Here is a 20,159-nt window from a genome sequence, read left to right as displayed (position 1 = left end):
ATGTGACATGGTTGGTTGGTTGGTTAGTTGTTTAACGCCGCACTCAGCAATATTACAGCTATATGACGGCGGTCTGTAGATAATCGAGTCTGGACCAGACAATTCAGTGATTGATATCATGAGCATCGATCCACGCCATTGGGATACGATGACATGCATCAACCAAGTCGGCGAGCGTGACCACTCGATCCCGTTAGTCGTCTCTTATGATAAGTATAGTCGCCTTTTACGGCATCATGATATGTTCGGACTGGTACAATGAACTTTACCAGAGACTTCTTGTAATTATGGAGTCGGATGAGCAAACTACACTAGCCGAGGTGTTTAGCCAAGAGTGTGACGAATTCGAATAGTTAAAGAATCATTAGGTAAACTCATTTACTGTTGAAATTAGATTATAAGTAACCACATCTGTATCTGCCACAGACATTGTTGTTAAATTGAATCAGTTTGTTTGTAGTAATTGACAATTGTATGGTGATCCACACTACTGCGAGAGCTAAAATCATCATGGCTGAATCCATTGTTTTCATTCTGTCAATGGGAATGAAACTGACATTTACAGTGATTGAAAATACCACTGAATATGTAACAATGGTTTTAAGTGTTGTGGTCGGTTTTATTCCAAAGTGTTTTATTCATTACGAGCAGCATTTATTGTGAAGGCGTGTTTAGACAACTGTGTTGGAAAAAGTCGTCACCCTAACAGTACAAAAACACTGCACAAGTGCCTGGCTTTCAACCAACCTAAAGCAGTAAGGAAGAATTTAAATCCAATATATTCACTGCTTAGGTACTGGCTGGTTCCGTAAGTGGTGTTTTTATACCACATTTACTTACTAATGATACATTGCAATACATTTAACTAAAGCTTCTACACACTTGTAATGTAAGTAAAATGACTTAACGTCCGCATCTACTAAACTACAAATTCATCAACTATATCACCAATCTAAAACCTTAAAAAAATTCCGAAATAACACTGAAGCACGCAAACACCCTTAGGTCCCCCACCTATAGCACAGCATTCTTCAAAATTCCAAATTTCCCCAAAATTAAACACGCAACCCTGAACCCCCCAAACCCGTGAAGATCCGGGATTGAATAGGTCTTGGCGGTTATGCTTGTCGTAAGATTTGACTTACGGGATGGGGTGGTCAGGCATGCTGACTTGGTTGATGCATGTCATCGATCCAAATTGCGTGGATCGATGCTCATGATATTAATCACTAGATTGGTCCAGACTCCATTATTTACAGACTGTCGCCATATAGCTGGAATATTGCTGAGTGTCATGCGTTAAACAACAAGACAACCAACCAACTACCCCCCCCCCCCCCTCTCCGGGTTGCCATGCCTTTACCTTTTTTCCTCCCTCTCTCTCTCTCTCTCTCTCTCTCTCTCTCTCTCTCTCTCTCTCTCTCTCTCTCTCTCTGTTTAAAGGTTGGAGCTTCTGGCTTATTTCAAAGTAGACGGAAAACGTTATGGATAATAACTTCTTTATTATAATTTAATAGCAAGGTTTCGGTGTAGATCCTTGTGCCGTTGTAAAGCAAGACTGAATAATGAGCATGTTACAGAGTTATATGTGGTTGTGAAGGATTAGAACAGCATCAACAATTATCATTGTATCAAGAGTAGGTTAACTATTAACTACAGAAGGAAAATATAGTAACAACATGATAAACAGGGACCAAACGATGATGAAGCCAATAAACGCATTTACCGGATATAATACTGGGAGGGATGGTTGGAAAACCTATTGTTGGATGGTGTTCATAATTAGCGGACGACTGAAATAACCTATATCTCTGTTGATAGAAGGTTTGTGAATCTGGACTGCTTCTGCTGGCTTTCCTTAAGTGAAGTCATGGAGGTTGCTGGAAAGGATTTGTATGTTTTCCCAATTGATGTTGTGATTGGGGGCAGTTGCTGATATGGTCCGAGATGGCTGATTTACTAATTTGGTCGTTGAAGTTTTATTCTCTTTGATTCTGCTGTTGATGGGTCAGGATGTTTCGCCTACATAGGATTATCCACATTCACAGTCAGTTTTGTAAACTGCACCCTTAGGTTCTTGGGGGTTGGTGGACAGACAAGACAGACAGACATTCTTTAGTGGTGTTTTTGTCGTTGTCTTTTAGTAGGGTATTGACCGAGGCGGAGCTGGTGAAGTAGGTGTCAATGTTGGTTTGCATGATGAGCCGGCTGATGATGTGGTAAGAGGAGGGAGATGTGGAAGGACGTTGGTTCAGGTTTAGTTGTCGTGGATCTGGGATTGGATGGAATGTGCAGGAGATGACTTTGTCGAGGAGTTTGGGTGGGTAATTGTTGAGATGAGTGCATACATGACGGACGTGCTGGATTTCAGGTTTAGGGTCAGCAGAAGAAAGGTTGATGGGTCGTTTGATGAGTGTTGAGATGATGCCAGTCTTAGGTCTGAGGGGGTGGTTGGAGTTGTAGTTGATATTCTGATCGGCGTTGGTCGGCTTTCTGTAGACACTGGTTTCGATTCTGTTGGCTGGGGATCTGGTGACAAGAACATCTAGGAAGTGTAGTTGGTTATTCGTTTCCCTTTCAAAGGTGAACTGTACTCGGGGGCGTTGTTGGTTTAGGTGTTGAGGTGTTGTTTTTTGGCACTTTTCTGTATCAGCAGGTAAGTTGTATATGGTGATGTGGTGAGGGTTTACTGTTCAAAGAAAGTCGAAGAGATTTCAGATAGTGTAGGAGAGAGGAGGGGCCCTATGGGTAGGATGTATCTGTTCATAGACATTGTTTCCCCCAAACCCAACAGATGTGGCGATTACATTGGTTCCTTTTATTGTTAGCGCTTGTTCAGCAAATCCACATGGTATTAATTCCACTTTTCTCAAATATTTACTGTAAAAATAAAGTCCTTCTTTGATTGTATTAAACATTATGGTTAATCTTTGAGACGGGGATTTAGTGTTACATTGGCTTTCACTCTTTGTACATTTATTCATGGAGCCTTGGAATCCATACAAAAGAGAAATGGACAGACCTTTAGGTGTTAGTGGCAAGTCAAATGTTGATATGTATATGGCGACATATCTGTATATGTTATGAAAACAACTTGGCACACTCTGCAATATGTGATTGTGTCCCCCTGTTCGATCCCCAACACACAGGTTCAACCGGCCATTAGTCCCATAGTAAACCACCACACGGGAGTAACGAAAATAGTTCATGTTGTAGAATGTCGCCCTTTCTACCATATTATCCTTCTGGTGACCATCCATGCACTTCGATAATTAAGGGCGAAATGCGGACAACTATCCTTGTACAGACAAACGCGCCGTCTACCAATCTCCACAGAAGCACTTTCAGCTAAGCTGCTTGAAATACCTCTTTCCACAACCTTTTAAGTCTACATATGGAAATGCGGTTTTAAATGTGTGGTTTCCGTGCTAAGGCTCTATCTTATATTCAGGGCTATAGTGCTACATTTATCCGGGTTAAAGCAAGTATGGTTCATTTCCCATCGTGTATTATGTTGTTAAAAAGTTTGAGTCTATTGATAGTTTTAAGCTCCGAGCTTCACGGGGGCTATGTTGTTCCCATAGGCAACAGCTTTGGAAACCATCATGTTGTTATATGAAGAACGTTTCGTTCTAAGCCACATGGTTGTATCAACATATAGAAACTGACATTACAGTTCTCCTTTGGTGATAAAAAAATATTTTCTAGCCCAACGACTGCACATCCTTCATAGTGCACATAGGAGTGCAGTTGAAAATGTACATACTAAGTTTTGCATAAAAGTCCTATATTATCTTTACAAATCCGTTTTTTCTATATAAATACATTAATTTTCTTCAAAGGTATATCTTTCACGTTCAGATGTCACATTTAATGATAACACGTGGTTCCCCAAAAGTCTTTAAATAAAATTATTGTGCTTTTCTGTTCTATAAAATATTCATATCTGTCTCCGATTCAACGTATTTCACAGAGTGCGATTTGTGATTTAGACGTTTATAGTCTTGCAATTACTGTACTCCCTGCGGTTAACAATACTTTCCGACACCCACGGTTACCGATACGATCGCAGTAGGATGTCTGCAAATGCTCACTCCTCTGGGAGTGGCCTTCACTATGGCAATTTCATAAAGGTAATTACAAACAGGTGATTAAACCACCTGCTGAACAGTGCCTGCAGAGCGAGCTCATTGCTATGGCATCTTATCAGTTATAGCTGTGCGACCTTCGGGCTCAATAACATTTTTTTTAAATAAGATTATGAAAGCCCTAGAAACTCCAAGCAATAGGAACGCATGTCCTGCCAATGGTAAAATATCTACTTATGGACACGATGTTACACTTCTAGCGTTACCGATGGCTTACCAACAGAAATGAACTATAATTACTTGTAGGATAAATCGAAGCTTTTTCGGAAACATTTCTTTATCATGATACAGTGTCATATTAATGGATGCCATGAAACAAAAGGCCATTCTGTCGTCACTGATACATCTCTGGTTTTGGATTGAATGGTTGTGCAGAATGGTATCTCTATTGTTTTCGTTTTTAATATCCCAGACATATTTTCGAAATTAGAGCATATTCGTAGTAGTTAAACACAAATCTTTGAACTTATTTAGTCTGTATGCAAATATGAGTTCATGTCTAGATTTGATTCATGATAGCATTATACTGGATGCAATCTTCACTCTTTTAGTTGAATGCACAAGAAACGTTCTTTAATTTTATGATTGTCAGATAAGTTACTTTGTTTCTTCTGAAATAGGTTGTGTCTCACCATTATCTACTATATAACCATATTAAGATCGAAAGGACAAGATGTGATAAGGACCCTTTTAGGCCCGCGTGATCTTCATATTTCAGAATTGAGCAAACATTTTAAAATATTAAGATTTGTTCATTTGACTGAGAATTCAACCCCTGCATGTTTTGGACTAACAGCGCCGTATGTTAAGGTCAGGCTGTTACATGTCAAAATGAGATTTCAGAAAGCGGTTTTGAACTTGACAACGATTAAAATAAAGATTAGTTCCTCATGATGTAGGTCAAATTTGACTTTTTTCCATCTCTTATGTCAGAATGCGTACCAATCTAAATGTTACATTTCTAGTGGCAAATATCACACCTCATCCGTACCTCAAGTTACCAAATGCAACAAAACAAATCTCAAGAAATGTATTCGTTGGGACTGTCTGGGGCAATAAGTATGAGATCCAGAATACAAAATTTATTTTATTTTATCCTTAAGGAAAGTAGGTAATAAATTTCTTCCAATTTCAACATAAAATTACACGGACAATAATACATTTGGCGTGTCCTCAGTCCCACAGATTCTTCCTTTGCTTGTTCAATCCTATCTCAGGTTGCTTGATGTTATCGTCACAATGTTTTCGAACGGAGCCATAGAGTAGTCCCGGGACAAAGCTCTCCACAAGGAGGTATAGTTGGTAGTGCACGATGTAGTTGAATTATTCTTTATTCTTTATCCATTTTTGTCGCCTAATTCCGCCATATATTATGAATGTATATGCAGTTGAACTTACGAAACAGCACTTATGAGAATTCCGGGTTAGAATCGGTATCAAGTAACGTTTCTATGTTTTTGGTCGGAGACGACAAAATGGATCAGCTGGTCAGACTTTGTTGATTGCTGTGTGGTCGTACGCCGACGGCGTGAGACATTGCTAATGATATCAATCATTGGTCCAATGTGCCTGGTCAAGACTCGGTAATTTACAAGCCGTCGTGATAAAGCTGAAATAGTTCTGACTGTGATCTTAAATAACAAAAACACTTTTGAGAAACTTGTGTTTAAAATAATTCCCGCATAATGTATTCCTCCGACATCAGGATACATAATGCGAATGTTGTACGATGCTTTACAGAACTGACTTAACACTTTTCGGGATAATGTTTCTGACAAATCCTATGTTCTTCTAGGTGGATTTCGTCATGTTAATTAACAACATCCTGAAGGTTTCTTCAACAAAGAAATTATTCGGCCCGGATTCACTGTCCATGTGCCTGTCTCAAATTGCTTCTTGCAAGTGCCCCATATTCCTCATCCCTGGTTGGCTAGTTCGTTTACTGCCTAATACTCAGATGAAATCAAATATTTAACCCATTCAATGTTTCCTTTGAAGATTATCCTCAAATTGGCATCATCGTCACTTAATACTTCAAGAGCTTCCGTCAAGAACGACAATATTTGATCATTAATTTCAGGAAATCTGTATAAAGACTGTCACCGTATGATATCAAGAAAATCCAATTGCTTTGATACGCTCAGAGTAATCACTTAGGATTGACGATTATGTAAATCTAATCTTTTTTTCAAATATGTTTTCTTTACAGTAGACTAAGATGACGGCATTATGCAAAGATAACTACTGATGTTCTACCTTTGAAGCTTGGCTTCTTCTTTTCCTTTTGTTCGATAGTTTTTTCAATGCTGATTTTGACATGAAACAGCGACGCTATTGTAGAAAAGACAAGACAACGATAGGTCATTTCTCATGTGTACGTTGACAGTAAGTAGTTTAGAAAAAAAAATTAGATGTCCTTTTTCAATTAGGTTTATGAATCTGTCGATATGTTTTATAAATACAATGGTAATTACGACTAAGATGAATAGCTCTTGAGATGTTCCCTAAGGACAGAACCACAATAGATTGGTTCAGCATCTTAAACATATACATGCACTATTGCATCAGTTTCCTGTTTGCATCATGTTGTATTTCATACATCGTTATAGAAGATAGGGACTATCGGTAGAATGGGTTGTATACTCTGTGAACTAAATTCAAGTGCAAAAGTAATGTAACGCTGTGAGCCTCAGGCATCATTGGGTGGATTCAGCACATTGCTAATATACTTTAGTAGTAGTAGTAGTAGTAGTAGTAGTAGTAGATATTTGTATCAAAGTTTTAAGTAATGGTAAGGATTCGTTAACCTGAAACAGTACACAGAGACGAGATGCAGAAACATTATAAAAGTGTCTCTTTTCACGGGGTCACCCGCCCAGCTTACCGATACGGAAACTTGATGCATTTTCATGCCCTTTAGAACGCCCGATTAAAAGCCACGGTGTAATGCGTCCCTAGCTCATACCTTTTATCGATTTTGGGATCCTCTAAAACGGTTTTCCAGTAAAGGTCAATCATGGTGAAACGGAGACTGTTGGTATTTGTCCAAAAGCAAACTTCAACTCGGCCAACTTCCTGTCAATGAAAGGATTTATTTTCCTTGGCTGTCATAACATATATTTTGCTGTTATTTTAAAACAAGAATTATGAAAGACAGCTTGCAACTTCCTGAAGAAAACACGTTAACGCCAGATAGGTAATGGCGCATGTCCTAATATCCCTATTTCACTTCCCCTGTTATTGTGACATAATATAATCGATATGATGGAATAACGTCACGACCACGTCCGTCAACAAACTTTGAAAGAGTTCTGTGTTAGTAGAATGGCTTCGTAAACATATCCTAAACAGATAACGTAAACGATAGTTGCTTGACGATGCGTATACTAAAAAGAAATGAAGATAATTCTACCATTTATAACTTGACGTCTGTCACATTGGATACAGGCATTTATTATATCAAAATGGAAATTCGAAATCGATTTAATTTTTCTTCAGTGAAATAACACATTATTCCACACCGGTGAATTAACAGTCCAGACTCATTGACGCTATGCTTATTTCATTATTTTATTTTTTTTGGTGCTTAACACAGCACTTAGCAATATTCCAGCCATAATACGGCTCAATACTAGCATTAAGTGCTGTGGAGATATTATAACCCTCAATGGTCAAGGGACGTTTTTTCACTAAGATTACTAACAACCCTCTATGTTACATTTTTTAAGTAGATTGTATTTTTTTAACATGAAACAGAATGCACACAAGGCGGTTTCATTATTAAGGTCAATAAAACTCTTTCATGTTTACTTTCGGGGTAGAATAGGTCTTCAGCATCCCATGCTTGTCGTAAAAGGCGACTAACGGGATCGGGTGGTCAGGCTCGCTGACGTGGTTGATGCATGTCATCGATCCCAATTGCGTGGATCGATGCTCATGATATTAGTCACTGGATTGTCTGGTCCAGACTCCATTATTTACAGACCGCCGTCATATAGCTGGAATATTGCTGAGTGCGGCGTGCGTTAAACAACCAACCAACCAACCAACTTTCATGTTTACGGTTGTTTTTATTAAGAATGATGTCCTTTCTTACTGTTTTAATAAAGATCGGTACGAAAATACACGATGAATAAGACAAATAATGGAACAAACACAACAACGCGAATAATACTGTTACAACAGACACCGTCATGCATACACTTCAACAAACACATTGATCAATCAAGCACTGACAAACGCCATAAGGCCAATGTATAAACATTTGTGACTTCTTTTATGAATTTGGAAAAAGTACATGTCAATTAAATGAGGATGTTTGATTATTGTTTGACGCGGCAATATTCCAGCTATATGACGGTGGTCTGTTAATAATCTTGAACAAACAATCCAGTGATTGACATCATGGGCATTGATCAAAAATAAATTGGGCTACGATGACATGCATCAACCACGTCAACGAGTCTGACCACCCAACCCCGTTAGTCGCCTCTTACGACAATCATGGGCTGCAAAAGACCGTGAGTGAGCGAGGTTCATGTAAGCCAACTATAACATAATGCCAGTTAATCACGACGTTTCAGCTTGATGTGGGAGGAAAGCCCGAAGTAATGCAGGTTTCTAGACGTTTACCACTGTGGTGAGACTCATAGAGGCCGGTAGGGTGCTGGCAAACCAGGAGACAGAAACAAATGATGATTAAAATATATAAAACATTGACAACGCATGACATGCACGTGCTAAGTCTTATATCATCCGTGTCTGCCACAGATCTAAGAGTTCCAGTTTTAGCATAGTTTCGATCAATTGGTCTGCGTATTGTTGTTCTTCGCCCAAACAGCTAATCAGATGAGATGCACCTATCTTACACGTCAGCCATTACCCGCAAGGGAGCCAATTTGGACGACTTTGCCGGTTAATACTCCAAACTGTTACTTATTTCCTAGGGTCAGACTACAGAGAGTGTGACATATTGTTTGATGTGATCCTGCGTTTTGTCACAATGTTGTCGAGAGAATAAGAGGTCCCTTAGCACTGTACCATTAGTAGTGGCAGCCGCGGCTTTGTCAACTACAAGGACCAATCCCCAGTCATCTCCCATCATGATATCTGTTAATGTCACTATGTATTAACCACAGGCTTGCGCTTTGCAAGATAGACATGATTTACTTCGCCTCAGCTATCCTGTACTACACGAACGGCCATAAATAGCTTTGTTTGAAGAACTGTAGGTTGTCCTTGGTACCCAGAGAAGGTGAAATCAGTTTTAAATGCTTTTCGTGGTTATTGTTCAATCTGGAAACTAAATGTTAATATATCTAAAAGAAAAATTGTCATTTGTGGTAGCGGCTCAAGTAACAAGCCGAACTTGTCTTTCTACCTTGGTCATCGCCCTATTGAAATCATAAATGACTATATTTATCTTAGTATTGTATTCGACAGAAATAGAACAGTGAAGTTTTCAATTAAGAATCTTATTATTAGTTCAATGAAAGCTATGTAATTTCTTGGGAATTCTCGTAATATACACCTTCCTTTAGACTCGGTTTTAATAGCGTTTGAACTTATGATATCACCAATTCTTCTGTATGGCTCTGTAGTCTGCGGTTACTAATCAGTGGACCCATTTAAAGATACATCTAATTTCTTTTAAAATGACACCGGGTCTTCGGGCGTCAAACCCATTCTTCATGGTATAATGGCGAATTGGGTCGTTTTCTTCTTCACACTACCATAGCTAAAAGAATAATTTATTTTTGACACAACCTGGAAATTCATTATTACCTTATCAAATTACCCCAATATTTTCTTAGCTTTATCAAAATAAATAACTGTTAATCCAAGAGATAATAGATGGTTGAAAATGTCCAGAAAATTCTTGATAACTGTGGCGTATCACATGTGTTTAATAACCTCTATTAGTACAACAGCAAGTGGCTTCTCTAAGGTAGAGTTAACGTTAAAAGATCAATTTACGCTATCATAATGTGCAATAGTTCAAACTTAACTTACTATAAATTACTTAAATTTGTCCCATCTTTTAAAAAATATCCCCTTCTTCCAAAAACAATACCTTTCCCGCTTCTAGGTTTTGGAACATGTGACCATTATTTAACCAGTAGAGACTGGCCGGTGGCTTGGCATACCAAGATCAGAAAGAACCTGTGACCTTTGTAACTCTCCAGCTATTGCTAACGAGCTCCACTATTTATTTAAATGCCAAGCTTTGATACAATCCGTAGTAAATATTTACCAGAAAAATTGTATGCATGGCATAATCTTAATAAACTGAAACAACTAATCCGTAAAACGAATAGCAGACTTAGAAGATGTTGTCAAAGTTTATTTCCAATGTCTACACATACTTTAGAAATATACTTAAACGTACTCTTCCTGTCTGAATGATCTCTTTAGTTGAACATGTATTCTTTTTGTAAAATACGCAAAGCTAGTACATATTTCATATGAGCATGGAGACATTAAATGCCACATAACTTTTGAAAATAAATGCTGATGATGTGTTTTCAAAATTGATTGAAATGTGCGTGCGTCGTTCGGTTTGCACTGTAAGCGAACTCTTTGGTACCAAACGTATGACCTGTGACCAGGGTTCAACTTGTCACATATAATATGGGCCTAACAGATATCTTTACAAAAACTTTAATAAGGCCAAGAAAACACGTTGGATGAGGAGATTGAGCAATCGGTGTGCGCGGCTTCCCTTCCCATTAAAGCGTCTCCAGTAGGGTTTCCGCTTCGTACCCCGTGGTGAAGCCATCCACTATCTGTCACTTCCATTTAGTCCGCCACAAGCAATCTCTAAATACCAATGTTTTCAACCAGGACCGGATTTTAATGTCATTCTTTTTTTTTTCAAACGCTCATACATGGGCCCAAATCAGAATTTTAAACAATAGGCTTATTGTGTGTTTGCCATCACGTTCCAATCGACTTTATAACCACTTTAGAGGGAATATTCATCCTCATCAAAATCCTTTAAATTGTTATGTTGGAACGTACATCAGTAGGTACATGTATGGATATCATAATCTCATCATCTTTAAAAGAGAGATCAATGTTTATGTTCTTCTTATCGTAAGGCGGTTGAAAACAACGATGATAGGGAATGGATATTTTTGGAATGAGTAACGGGTAGACTGAAAGTTTGCATTTTCACGAATATCAAATAATGCACCCTGGCAACATGCACCACACAAGCGCCACCACTACTCTCATGATCTTCTTCACGTGTGTGGGAATAATGCGTGTGGTTTGACGACACCACTACAGTCATGATCTTCTTCACGTGTGTGGGAATAATGCGTGTGGTTTGACGACAGTCAAATGTAAGAATTCGATAAAAATGCCTTTTACACCCACAACATAAAAAAGTCGAATCACCTTTTCACTTCCAAGACCCAAATCATTTACGAATTGATACGTTTTATGAAGAAATGAGTTCAATTACAGGAAGCGGTGCATTTCCCTTCATAACTATTACCTGTATGGCTTCGATCAAATAGGCTGTTAACACAGAACATCAAAGTGAAAAGTGACGTATCCAAGTGCAGTGTGATACAACAAACAAATTTTATAAAAATAAATCTGACAAGTTCTTATAAGAAGCATTGTAGGCACTGACAGCCACCTCTCTGTTTGCCGGAATGAACATCTGATTTATTAAGGACTAACAATGTCTAACGTGTTAATGAAACAATGTCCCTCCAGCGAGTCGAGTTTCTCCCAACCTCTTAGTTAACGCGTGGTAATTCAGGTGCCGCACGTCCTCATATCTGTCTAATACACTGACAATAACAGACAAGCTACGAAGAATTACAGAATGCTTTGCTAGACAGAGAGAAGAGCTTTGTAAATGTGGATGTATTAGATCACGAGGGAGAGGTAATCTGTATATTCTAATGACATGTTTCCTGTTAACACTAGAGAATTGGACTCTTCCAATGTAAAGAGTAAATATAATGAATATCACATCCACTGAGCAAACTAGTTTTACCACAGTTTATACATCATAGAATATCGAGAATGTCGTGTTTGTTGCAATATGGCTTCAAAATATTTTTTTTAAAATAGCACCCTAAAAACAACTCATAAACAACCAATCAAACCAACCATATTAATTTAACTGTATTTATAATCCAAAACTAGTCTCCGGGGTTATATCGCATGGGTAAAGATAACATTGCTTTATATGACCATACTCTCTGCGACTGAAGCTCGTTATCAGTACGTTTTACACTTAAGGCACTGCTTATTGCTGTTTCCAAACTGAAACAGTTGGAATGATTATGTTGGATGATAAATAGAATCTCCCACGAGGGTCTTTTTATATCACATACTTGTATATCAACACTCGCTGATAACAGCTTAAAACCCCTGGGTAAGCCTCGGGTTTTTAAAACTTTTATCGACTCGAGTAGATATATTTAGTATTGAAAGACACTCAGGTGAGTTTCTCTGTGTATAACCTATACAGCTGCGGTAATATTTTATTTCAGTACCCAACTTTATTCAAGGCTGTGTAATACGTTTTTCGAGGGCATACGTACGAGACAACTTAATAGCCTTAAAATACATGAATGCAAAAACTAAACGTTGCTGTCACCTTACGCTTAGTCACACTTTTGTGTATAACAAGAAAAACACAATTTTTCCTGACCTTCTAACAGTTGGGTTTTTGTGGCGTTGTTTTTCTAACCTTTGAAACTTCAGAAAAGTAACAAAAAGATTATCGTTCCATATCTGCCGTTTTAACGAAACGGCAACACGTTCAAATACAGTTAACTAAAGGAATGAGCGACAGCCTCTCTGGTTTGCAAGCCAATGTGTCTTCTCAGTCGAGAGATCCTTCACTAACACAAAGCTCTCGAGCACTCCTTTCTAGAAAAAAATGACATCGATCTATTTACTGTTTTAACATTTTGTTGATTTAGGATGAAATTGATAGCACAGAGTACACGTTATATTGTGTTAATAGTTACGGATTGACATAAGGATTGTTCCTTGTCTCTCGTCCATATCAAACTAAATGGATTTCTATTGATTTCGGGGGAAAATATGTTTTGAAAGTTTTGGTCATGTTGTGGTTTATGTTAATAAGTGACAGATTCTCTCTGAAAGGCTGTCCACTTGATACAAATATGATTTCATTATGACTTAGTTTCGAAATGTCAGGAATTCAGGCCAGGGTCCCCTTTATAAAAAGATCGTGTCACTGTTGCATGTAAGCATGATTAAAAACGTCAATGCCAGAGAATAACCAGTCTCTTTTATCCACCGAAACACAATCAGTCTGATTCATTTGAAGGCAAAATAGTAATGAAAATTATATAACATTTTTCATTAAACGTATAATGAGCAATGATCCACGTCGTTTGGGTATGCCGACAACTAAGTCATTAGGCATGACAACCCGATCCATTATAGGAAGTGCCAGTATGCAGGAAAGAAGGTGGTAAATCTCCGTGTAAAGGTTATACATGTAAGTACAGAGTATTAAACCAATCAAACCTTATGATACAAACTTGGGAACTGTGAATCCTTATTTCTAACGTAACCGGTCTTCTGAGAGATATGGTTTAGAGTAACTATCTCTTTAACACAGTTTTCACAAAAACGTAATATTTCATTTTTGAACGCAACAGAAAAAGCCAACATGACCTGACAATGTGTCGCAATATGACCAGGGCAATTGACAAAACATTGCAAAAGCAATTGCAACATAGGACATTTAATTGAATATTGTTCAAGTTGACATTACTATTTACATGCAATGGATACATGTGCACATGCGCAAATGCAAAACAAATGACAGTACATGTTTAATGTAAAGTCATGATGGCATTGAAGAACTGGCCCAGTACACAACGGTATTAGATATTTTTACGAAGAGTAATAACTGACAGGACAACTTTATATCATATGCAAAATAGTGAATGAATTAGTAGTATTTGTATGTTTTTTCGGTTAACTTAACCAATGCTTATAGAAATCACAATAATGGGTATCCTTACGAAGGGGCGAACAGATGACCAAGCGTATTTTCGGAGGATTCTGACCATGCAATAACACGTGTAGTGTCCAGGCAATCTGTTGACCATTTCATTCTATTCGAGGTAGCTCTTGTCTAGTTTTGCAAAGCATGTTCCGACGTTTTTCGTTGGTACCAAGCAACAGTAGCAGCTGAGATTTTACAATGGAGTGTAGCTTTCATCTCAGTATCATGCGACGATGCATATTCCGTTCCCACTGACACAAAGAGCTGTATTAACTTTACTATATATATATGTATCTAGAAGATGTACGTCCAACACTCAAAATGTTGGGGGGCAGTCGGGTAGCCTAGTTGTTAAAGCGTTCGCTCGTCACGCCGAGGACCCGGGTTCGATTCCCGACATAAGTACAATGTGTGAAGCCCATTTCTGGTGTCCCCCGCCGTGATATTGCTGGAATATTGCTAAAAGCGGCGTAAAACCATAATCACTCACTCACTCACTCAAAATGTTGAAACGTCAGCGCCAGAGAATAGCCAGCGTTGATTCACACCTGGAGACACAAACTGAGAAATGTGTCCACGAGCATTGCAGTTGAAGACTACAGTCAAATGAAACGTGGCAGCATTAAGTAGTTGTAACAGATCTAGTTTAATTAGAGCCATACCCTGTACGATAGGTAAAGTTTAGTGTTTATGTCGTCAGGAAAACAATGGTTTGAAAACAAAGTGTTTTATTGGGTGATATTGAAGTTGCTAAATACATGTTGTTTTTAATTAATTCAGTGTAATTTGGTGTAATTTGTCGTGTTAAGTGTTACAACGTGTCAATAATAGAGTGTTTCAGCATACTAAGGAACGAAGGACTAAGACGGTGATAATTTTGGTGAATACAAGGTACAAATGAACATGATTACCTTGCCGACAAACCAATGATTACAATCAGGCCTCATCTGGATCTTGAAATAACGATCCTGGCATACACGAGGGGCGCAACTTTCATATCGAACAGAATATCAAAGCATTAACATAACGAATGTCGAAGGGATTCCACATAAACCTCTGTGTCAGGATGTCAAACGATGGTTGCAATCTCACCAAAAAAACAGTTAACGGTGATTTATCTACATAATGAATTGGTATCAGCGTCAAATGATTTCATTGGATTTATAAAAAAAAGATCAGGTTTGATGGACTGGATACGTCTGAGGCTGTATACAGGCCTATTCCAAAAATGTTGTATATTTCATTTTCCATGACGCCTCTACATATTCTGGGTCCTACCAGGGATGACCTCTGTGTCAAATCGAGCCACTCCATCATGTCGCTTTAGATACTGTTTCTTTGCCAAGGCTGGGCATCCACACTGACAATATGTTTGACAGTCTCATTAAATTCATTACATAATCTACATTTCATATTTACATTTTGATGCAAAATCGCACATTGACGGTTTCCAGTGGGAAGTGACTGGTCCTGAGCAGCAAACAGAAAGCCTTCTGTTTCACTTTTCAGGCCAGCCGACTTCGTCCAAGCGCAGAACTGTGCAGAGTTGCTGATTTCTCAACACTGTACATAAACTCGATGCAATGGTCGTTCAGATAGGTATGACCTTCCACACGATGGTCAATAACTCCTTCTGTAATTAAACTATTATTATTGTTATTATCTTTGTTGTTGGTGTTATTATCATGACTTTGTTTTTATCTCCAGGGTCTCCATCAGTTGGCATCCAAGGAATGCGTGGCATGATTTCATCCAGTTTTATTCTTTTACTTGGATCTGTTTTGACGTTCGCCGAGGATGCAGGTATGATACGCTATGCTTTGTAATTCTTAACCGTGTTTGTTGCATGGCCAAATATTCTGGCATTAAAGAAATTACATAACTGGTGCTCTTTCTATTTAATGTTAGTCTCCATGTGTACTTGGACTCTATTACATACTGCGATTAATCCCACTATTTTGTACGTTGTTATCTTCATCATGTATGCCTCTTAAGTCATTTAAATATAACTACTTCTCAAGAGTTGGTAAGTGAATGCTTAGTCAAGCGCAACGAAATGTAAATTCATTTAGGAGACAATAATACTGATCTAAAAACAGAACGGATTGGATGCTAAACTATTAATAACATCATGTTCATGTTGTGCTACGTTGGTTGATAACCGTACTTCATTGTCTCTTCTTTCTATTTCTTGAACGACTCTTGTTCTGATCGATATGTCAAAAGAACTTAAAAGTCTATGATGTTTTTGTTATTAAATATAAAACGCCAACGCAAGAGAATATCCAGGCTTAATTATCCGACGAAAATTACGTTGATTTTTCTGAATAAGCAATCTTCATTCCATTAAACAAGATAGTTGTCTTTTTAGTTCATCTTTAAACTTAAATGTTTCACACAAAAAATACATAACTTCATTTCCAAGGATAACTGTTCTCTTTTAAATTGTGTTTATAGCAATACGGACAGATAATGGACAAAACAAACACAATTAAAAACAGTCAAACACAATGCAATGCAATCCAAGCCAACGCTATACAAAGCATTTTCAGTCAGGGTATATTCTTGAAAAGGCTGTCGCTTGAAATAAGTCTTTTATGAATGTCATTTATATGTTATTACAAGTTAGAAAGAAATCTTTTATTCCCGTGTGATCAACATTGACCGAATATGTATGTATGTATATATGACAGGCTGAGAAGCTTAACGACATACCGTATTTGTTACGATGAATAGTTGATAATAGAGCACAAGTGTACGAATAGCATACTATCATTGACATTTCAATTGCCTTTTATTTTTGTGTTTTCGTATCAATGCAGGAAATACGTGATTTATGTTAACAAGGTCCATTGTTAATTAAATTAAAATTAATTAAAATTGATGACCGCTATTTCCTAAAACAAATGATAGACGCAGCTAAAAGTGGAGAATTTACTAACATAGGAATATATTATATCAAAATTCAGAGAGTTTCATGAACGCAAGGTCCATGAGATGTCTGTTGTTCGAGGGGAGTGAAAGTTTTAGACTATCGGGAACATACATTGTTTTAAACTATGTGCCCAGTAAACGACTTCACTGTACCGGAAACATAAACATTTATTTACAAGAAAACATAACACAACAATTGTACTTTCTTTTATCTTCGATATTGATCTCATCACACTGTCACTAACAATTTCTTCATCATGTGTTATTAACTGATTTTGTATACCTGCAAAACGTGATCATAGTCAGCCATTTCAAACGCGACTTAGTTAATAATATTTAATATAAAAATGCGACAAGAAGGTGTTACGATAAACTGGATGTTTGGTACGTGAAGTGAAAACAAATGGGGGAAAACATTACATTAAAAAATGTATCATGACAACACCCATAAGTCTCGACCGCCTCCGTGGTCTTGTGGGCGTTTGTCAAGGGAGCGAAAGGTCAGTGGTCGGACCCCCGACTCCGTCATTTTTTAACATAAGTTAAAAAATTGTTGCTTCCCTGCCTGGTGCTCGGCATTAAAGGAAAATACAGGGTGTCAGAATACTGAGTCTGTGGAGAGGTAGGGGGCGTCTTTGTTAAACTGCGGCAGGGTATCTCAATGGGTTAACAATATTATGCTAGCATTAGTACGGACTAATACAAACACACACACACGCACACACTCACACGCACACGGACACACACATATCCATGCAGGTCGCTATTTAAGCGCAATAATCTTGAACGCGACTTTAACCTACATTACATCTCATCTATAACTCTCGAACCTAAACTTGATGTAGTGCATGTTTGGTTGTTCTATTGTGTTGTCTGACTGCTACTTTTCACCATGCAGGTGCTGACTCTCCGCCAATGCATGATTCTGGCCTGCTGTCGCCGCCGCCGCCGCATTCTGCTGCGTTGCAACAAGGGGAAGTAGCTAACCCTCCGCCTGACGGGCTAGCGCGCGATGCTTACATGTTGTCGGATGACCAGGGTCTAGAACGCCTGCTCAGCAGTGATTCTTCTAATACGGACTCTAGCCAGCCGTATACACAACTTCTCGATGATGAACTGCTACAGAGAATTAAGCAATTGGTTCAACAGGAACAGAAAAGACTAGCATGGAATAGGAGATCTTATGCCCCCATGTTTGTGGGGAAAAAAGCAGCGCCTTTATTTATAGGAAAGAAATCAGCACCTTATTTTGTTGGGAAGAAGTCTGCTCCTTATTTTGTCGGCAAAAGAGCCGTTCCTTACTTTGTTGGCAAGAAATCAGCTCCATACTTTGTCGGCAAAAAGGCCGTACCGTACTTTGTGGGAAAGAAATCTGCACCTTACTTTGTGGGCAAAAAGGCCGCTCCTTATTTTGTTGGCAAAAAAGCTGTACCTTATTTTGTTGGCAAGAAGGCAGCCCCTTACTTTGTGGGCAAAAAAGCTGTTCCTTACTTTGTGGGCAAGCGAGCTGTTCCTTACTTTGTGGGCAAAAAGGCCGCTCCAATGTTTGTGGGAAAGAAATCTGTTCCGATGTTTATTGGGAAGAAAGCAGCACCTATGTTTGTTGGCAAAAAGGCTGCACCGATGTTCGTCGGCAAGCGGCGTTTAGCGGATATTCTCGACAACCTATCCGGTTCCAATATGCAAGAACTGTCTGTAAGTCCTTTAGCCCGCATCCCTTCCAAAGAAGAACCTTTCCGCGCGTTTCCCGTAAAACGATCCTCTGATTACCCCCAATATGCCGAAAATGAAATCTTGAAACGAAACATGTACCCAGCCCCCTACTTCATCGGCAAACGGTATGATATCCCCCGTTTCATTGGAAAAAGACAGGAGGAATCGTTGAAAGATTTGCTTAGCGCCTTTCACTATTACGAAGCTGCTAGACAGTATCGGCGATTAGTTCAGGCAGAAAAGCGTTTTGAAGCCCCTCTTTTTGTGGGTCGGAGAAGTTCCCCATCACAAGGACATGGTTTTGAGCCGGATTCATATTACTGATAGTGTGGCTCTGCACTTTTCCACTGATGTTCTCGTGAAGCGTTCTTACTGAGAGAATGATAATAAAGCGAATGCAAACAAATTCGGCGTTGCAAAAGCGGCCTTATTTTGAGAGACAATTGATGCCGGTGCTCCTACTTCCTTGTAAGGCGATGTACAAAATGTATTAACCTTATGTCGCAGTCTTACTCCTGTACGAATTGCCGAAATATCATTCTTCAGGGCGCTTTAAATTACGTTCCTCATGATGTAAGGGCGTTCCAATTTATTTTTAAAAGTCTATTTTTGTACTGTTGATAGATATTGTTACGTGGGTGTGACCAATACCTTTGTAAATTTGACCGTGAGTCGTGAGCAGTGATACCAAAGAATTTCTCCACCGTCTAATATGTAAATAATATACCCCCAGCCCCACCCCATTCGGAAAAAAAGAAAGACTGCACTATGTATTCTGTTACAGATCGGCCAGACCCCAAGGTCTTTAGACCCTCTTCGGCTAACCTGGCTTCAGCCCTTATCCAGCGAAACTTAGACCTACATAGTATTGAGGGGCCATCGGCAGGGGCTGAAAACAGCCAATGGGATTTCCAGGACACGGAACCACGTGACCCCCGCCTTCTGGCCGCTCCTCAGGCCTTTGGTTTCCTAGGAAAACCGGAAGGGGATGCCCCTTTATCTAAGAGATATGCAGAGTTTCTCGGGAAACGAGTTTTTGACAAACGATTCTCCGAGTTTCTTGGCAAAAGAGACATGGCTCCTTCTGACTTATTGAGGCAGAATATGGACAACCGCCTATCCGCTTTATTGAGCAAGAGATTAAGATATAGAATTCCCGAGTTTGTGGGAAAGAGGGCTCGGTCCCAGCAATCTGGCTTCTATGAGTTCGTCGGGAAGTAAACCATCTACCACACAAAATGATCATTATTGCTCAAGTATATGGACAAAGGTAACATGACCTGTAGGAAACCTTTGCTCTGTATAACGCCTTACACTATGGTATGTGAAGTGAACAATATGTGAAGTAA

At 38.8% G+C, this 20,159-nt stretch overlaps 1 protein-coding gene across 1 annotated transcript in view; it reads left to right on the top strand.

Moving 5' to 3' along the window:
• LOC124134068 (MIP-related peptides-like) overlaps positions 1–19,815 on the top strand; it is a 33,547-nt gene extending 13,732 nt beyond the window's left edge. Inside the window, exons 2-4 of the mRNA XM_046498704.2 lie at positions 15,871–15,966; positions 17,996–18,792; positions 19,595–19,815. Of these exons, the coding sequence (XP_046354660.1) occupies positions 15,897–15,966; positions 17,996–18,792; positions 19,595–19,666 (939 nt within the window). The 5' untranslated portion in view covers positions 15,871–15,896 and the 3' untranslated portion in view covers positions 19,667–19,815. The remainder of the gene's footprint in view (positions 1–15,870; positions 15,967–17,995; positions 18,793–19,594) is intronic.
• Positions 19,816–20,159: the final 344 nt, after the last annotated feature.

The sequence above is a fragment of the Haliotis rufescens genome, unplaced genomic scaffold (genome assembly GCF_023055435.1).
Source record: "Haliotis rufescens isolate VD_foot unplaced genomic scaffold, xgHalRufe1.0.p SCAF_16, whole genome shotgun sequence".
NCBI lineage: Eukaryota > Metazoa > Mollusca > Gastropoda > Lepetellida > Haliotidae > Haliotis > Haliotis rufescens.
The sequence above is the reverse complement of the archived record's forward strand: the minus strand, read 5'-3'. Positions and strand labels throughout refer to the sequence as shown.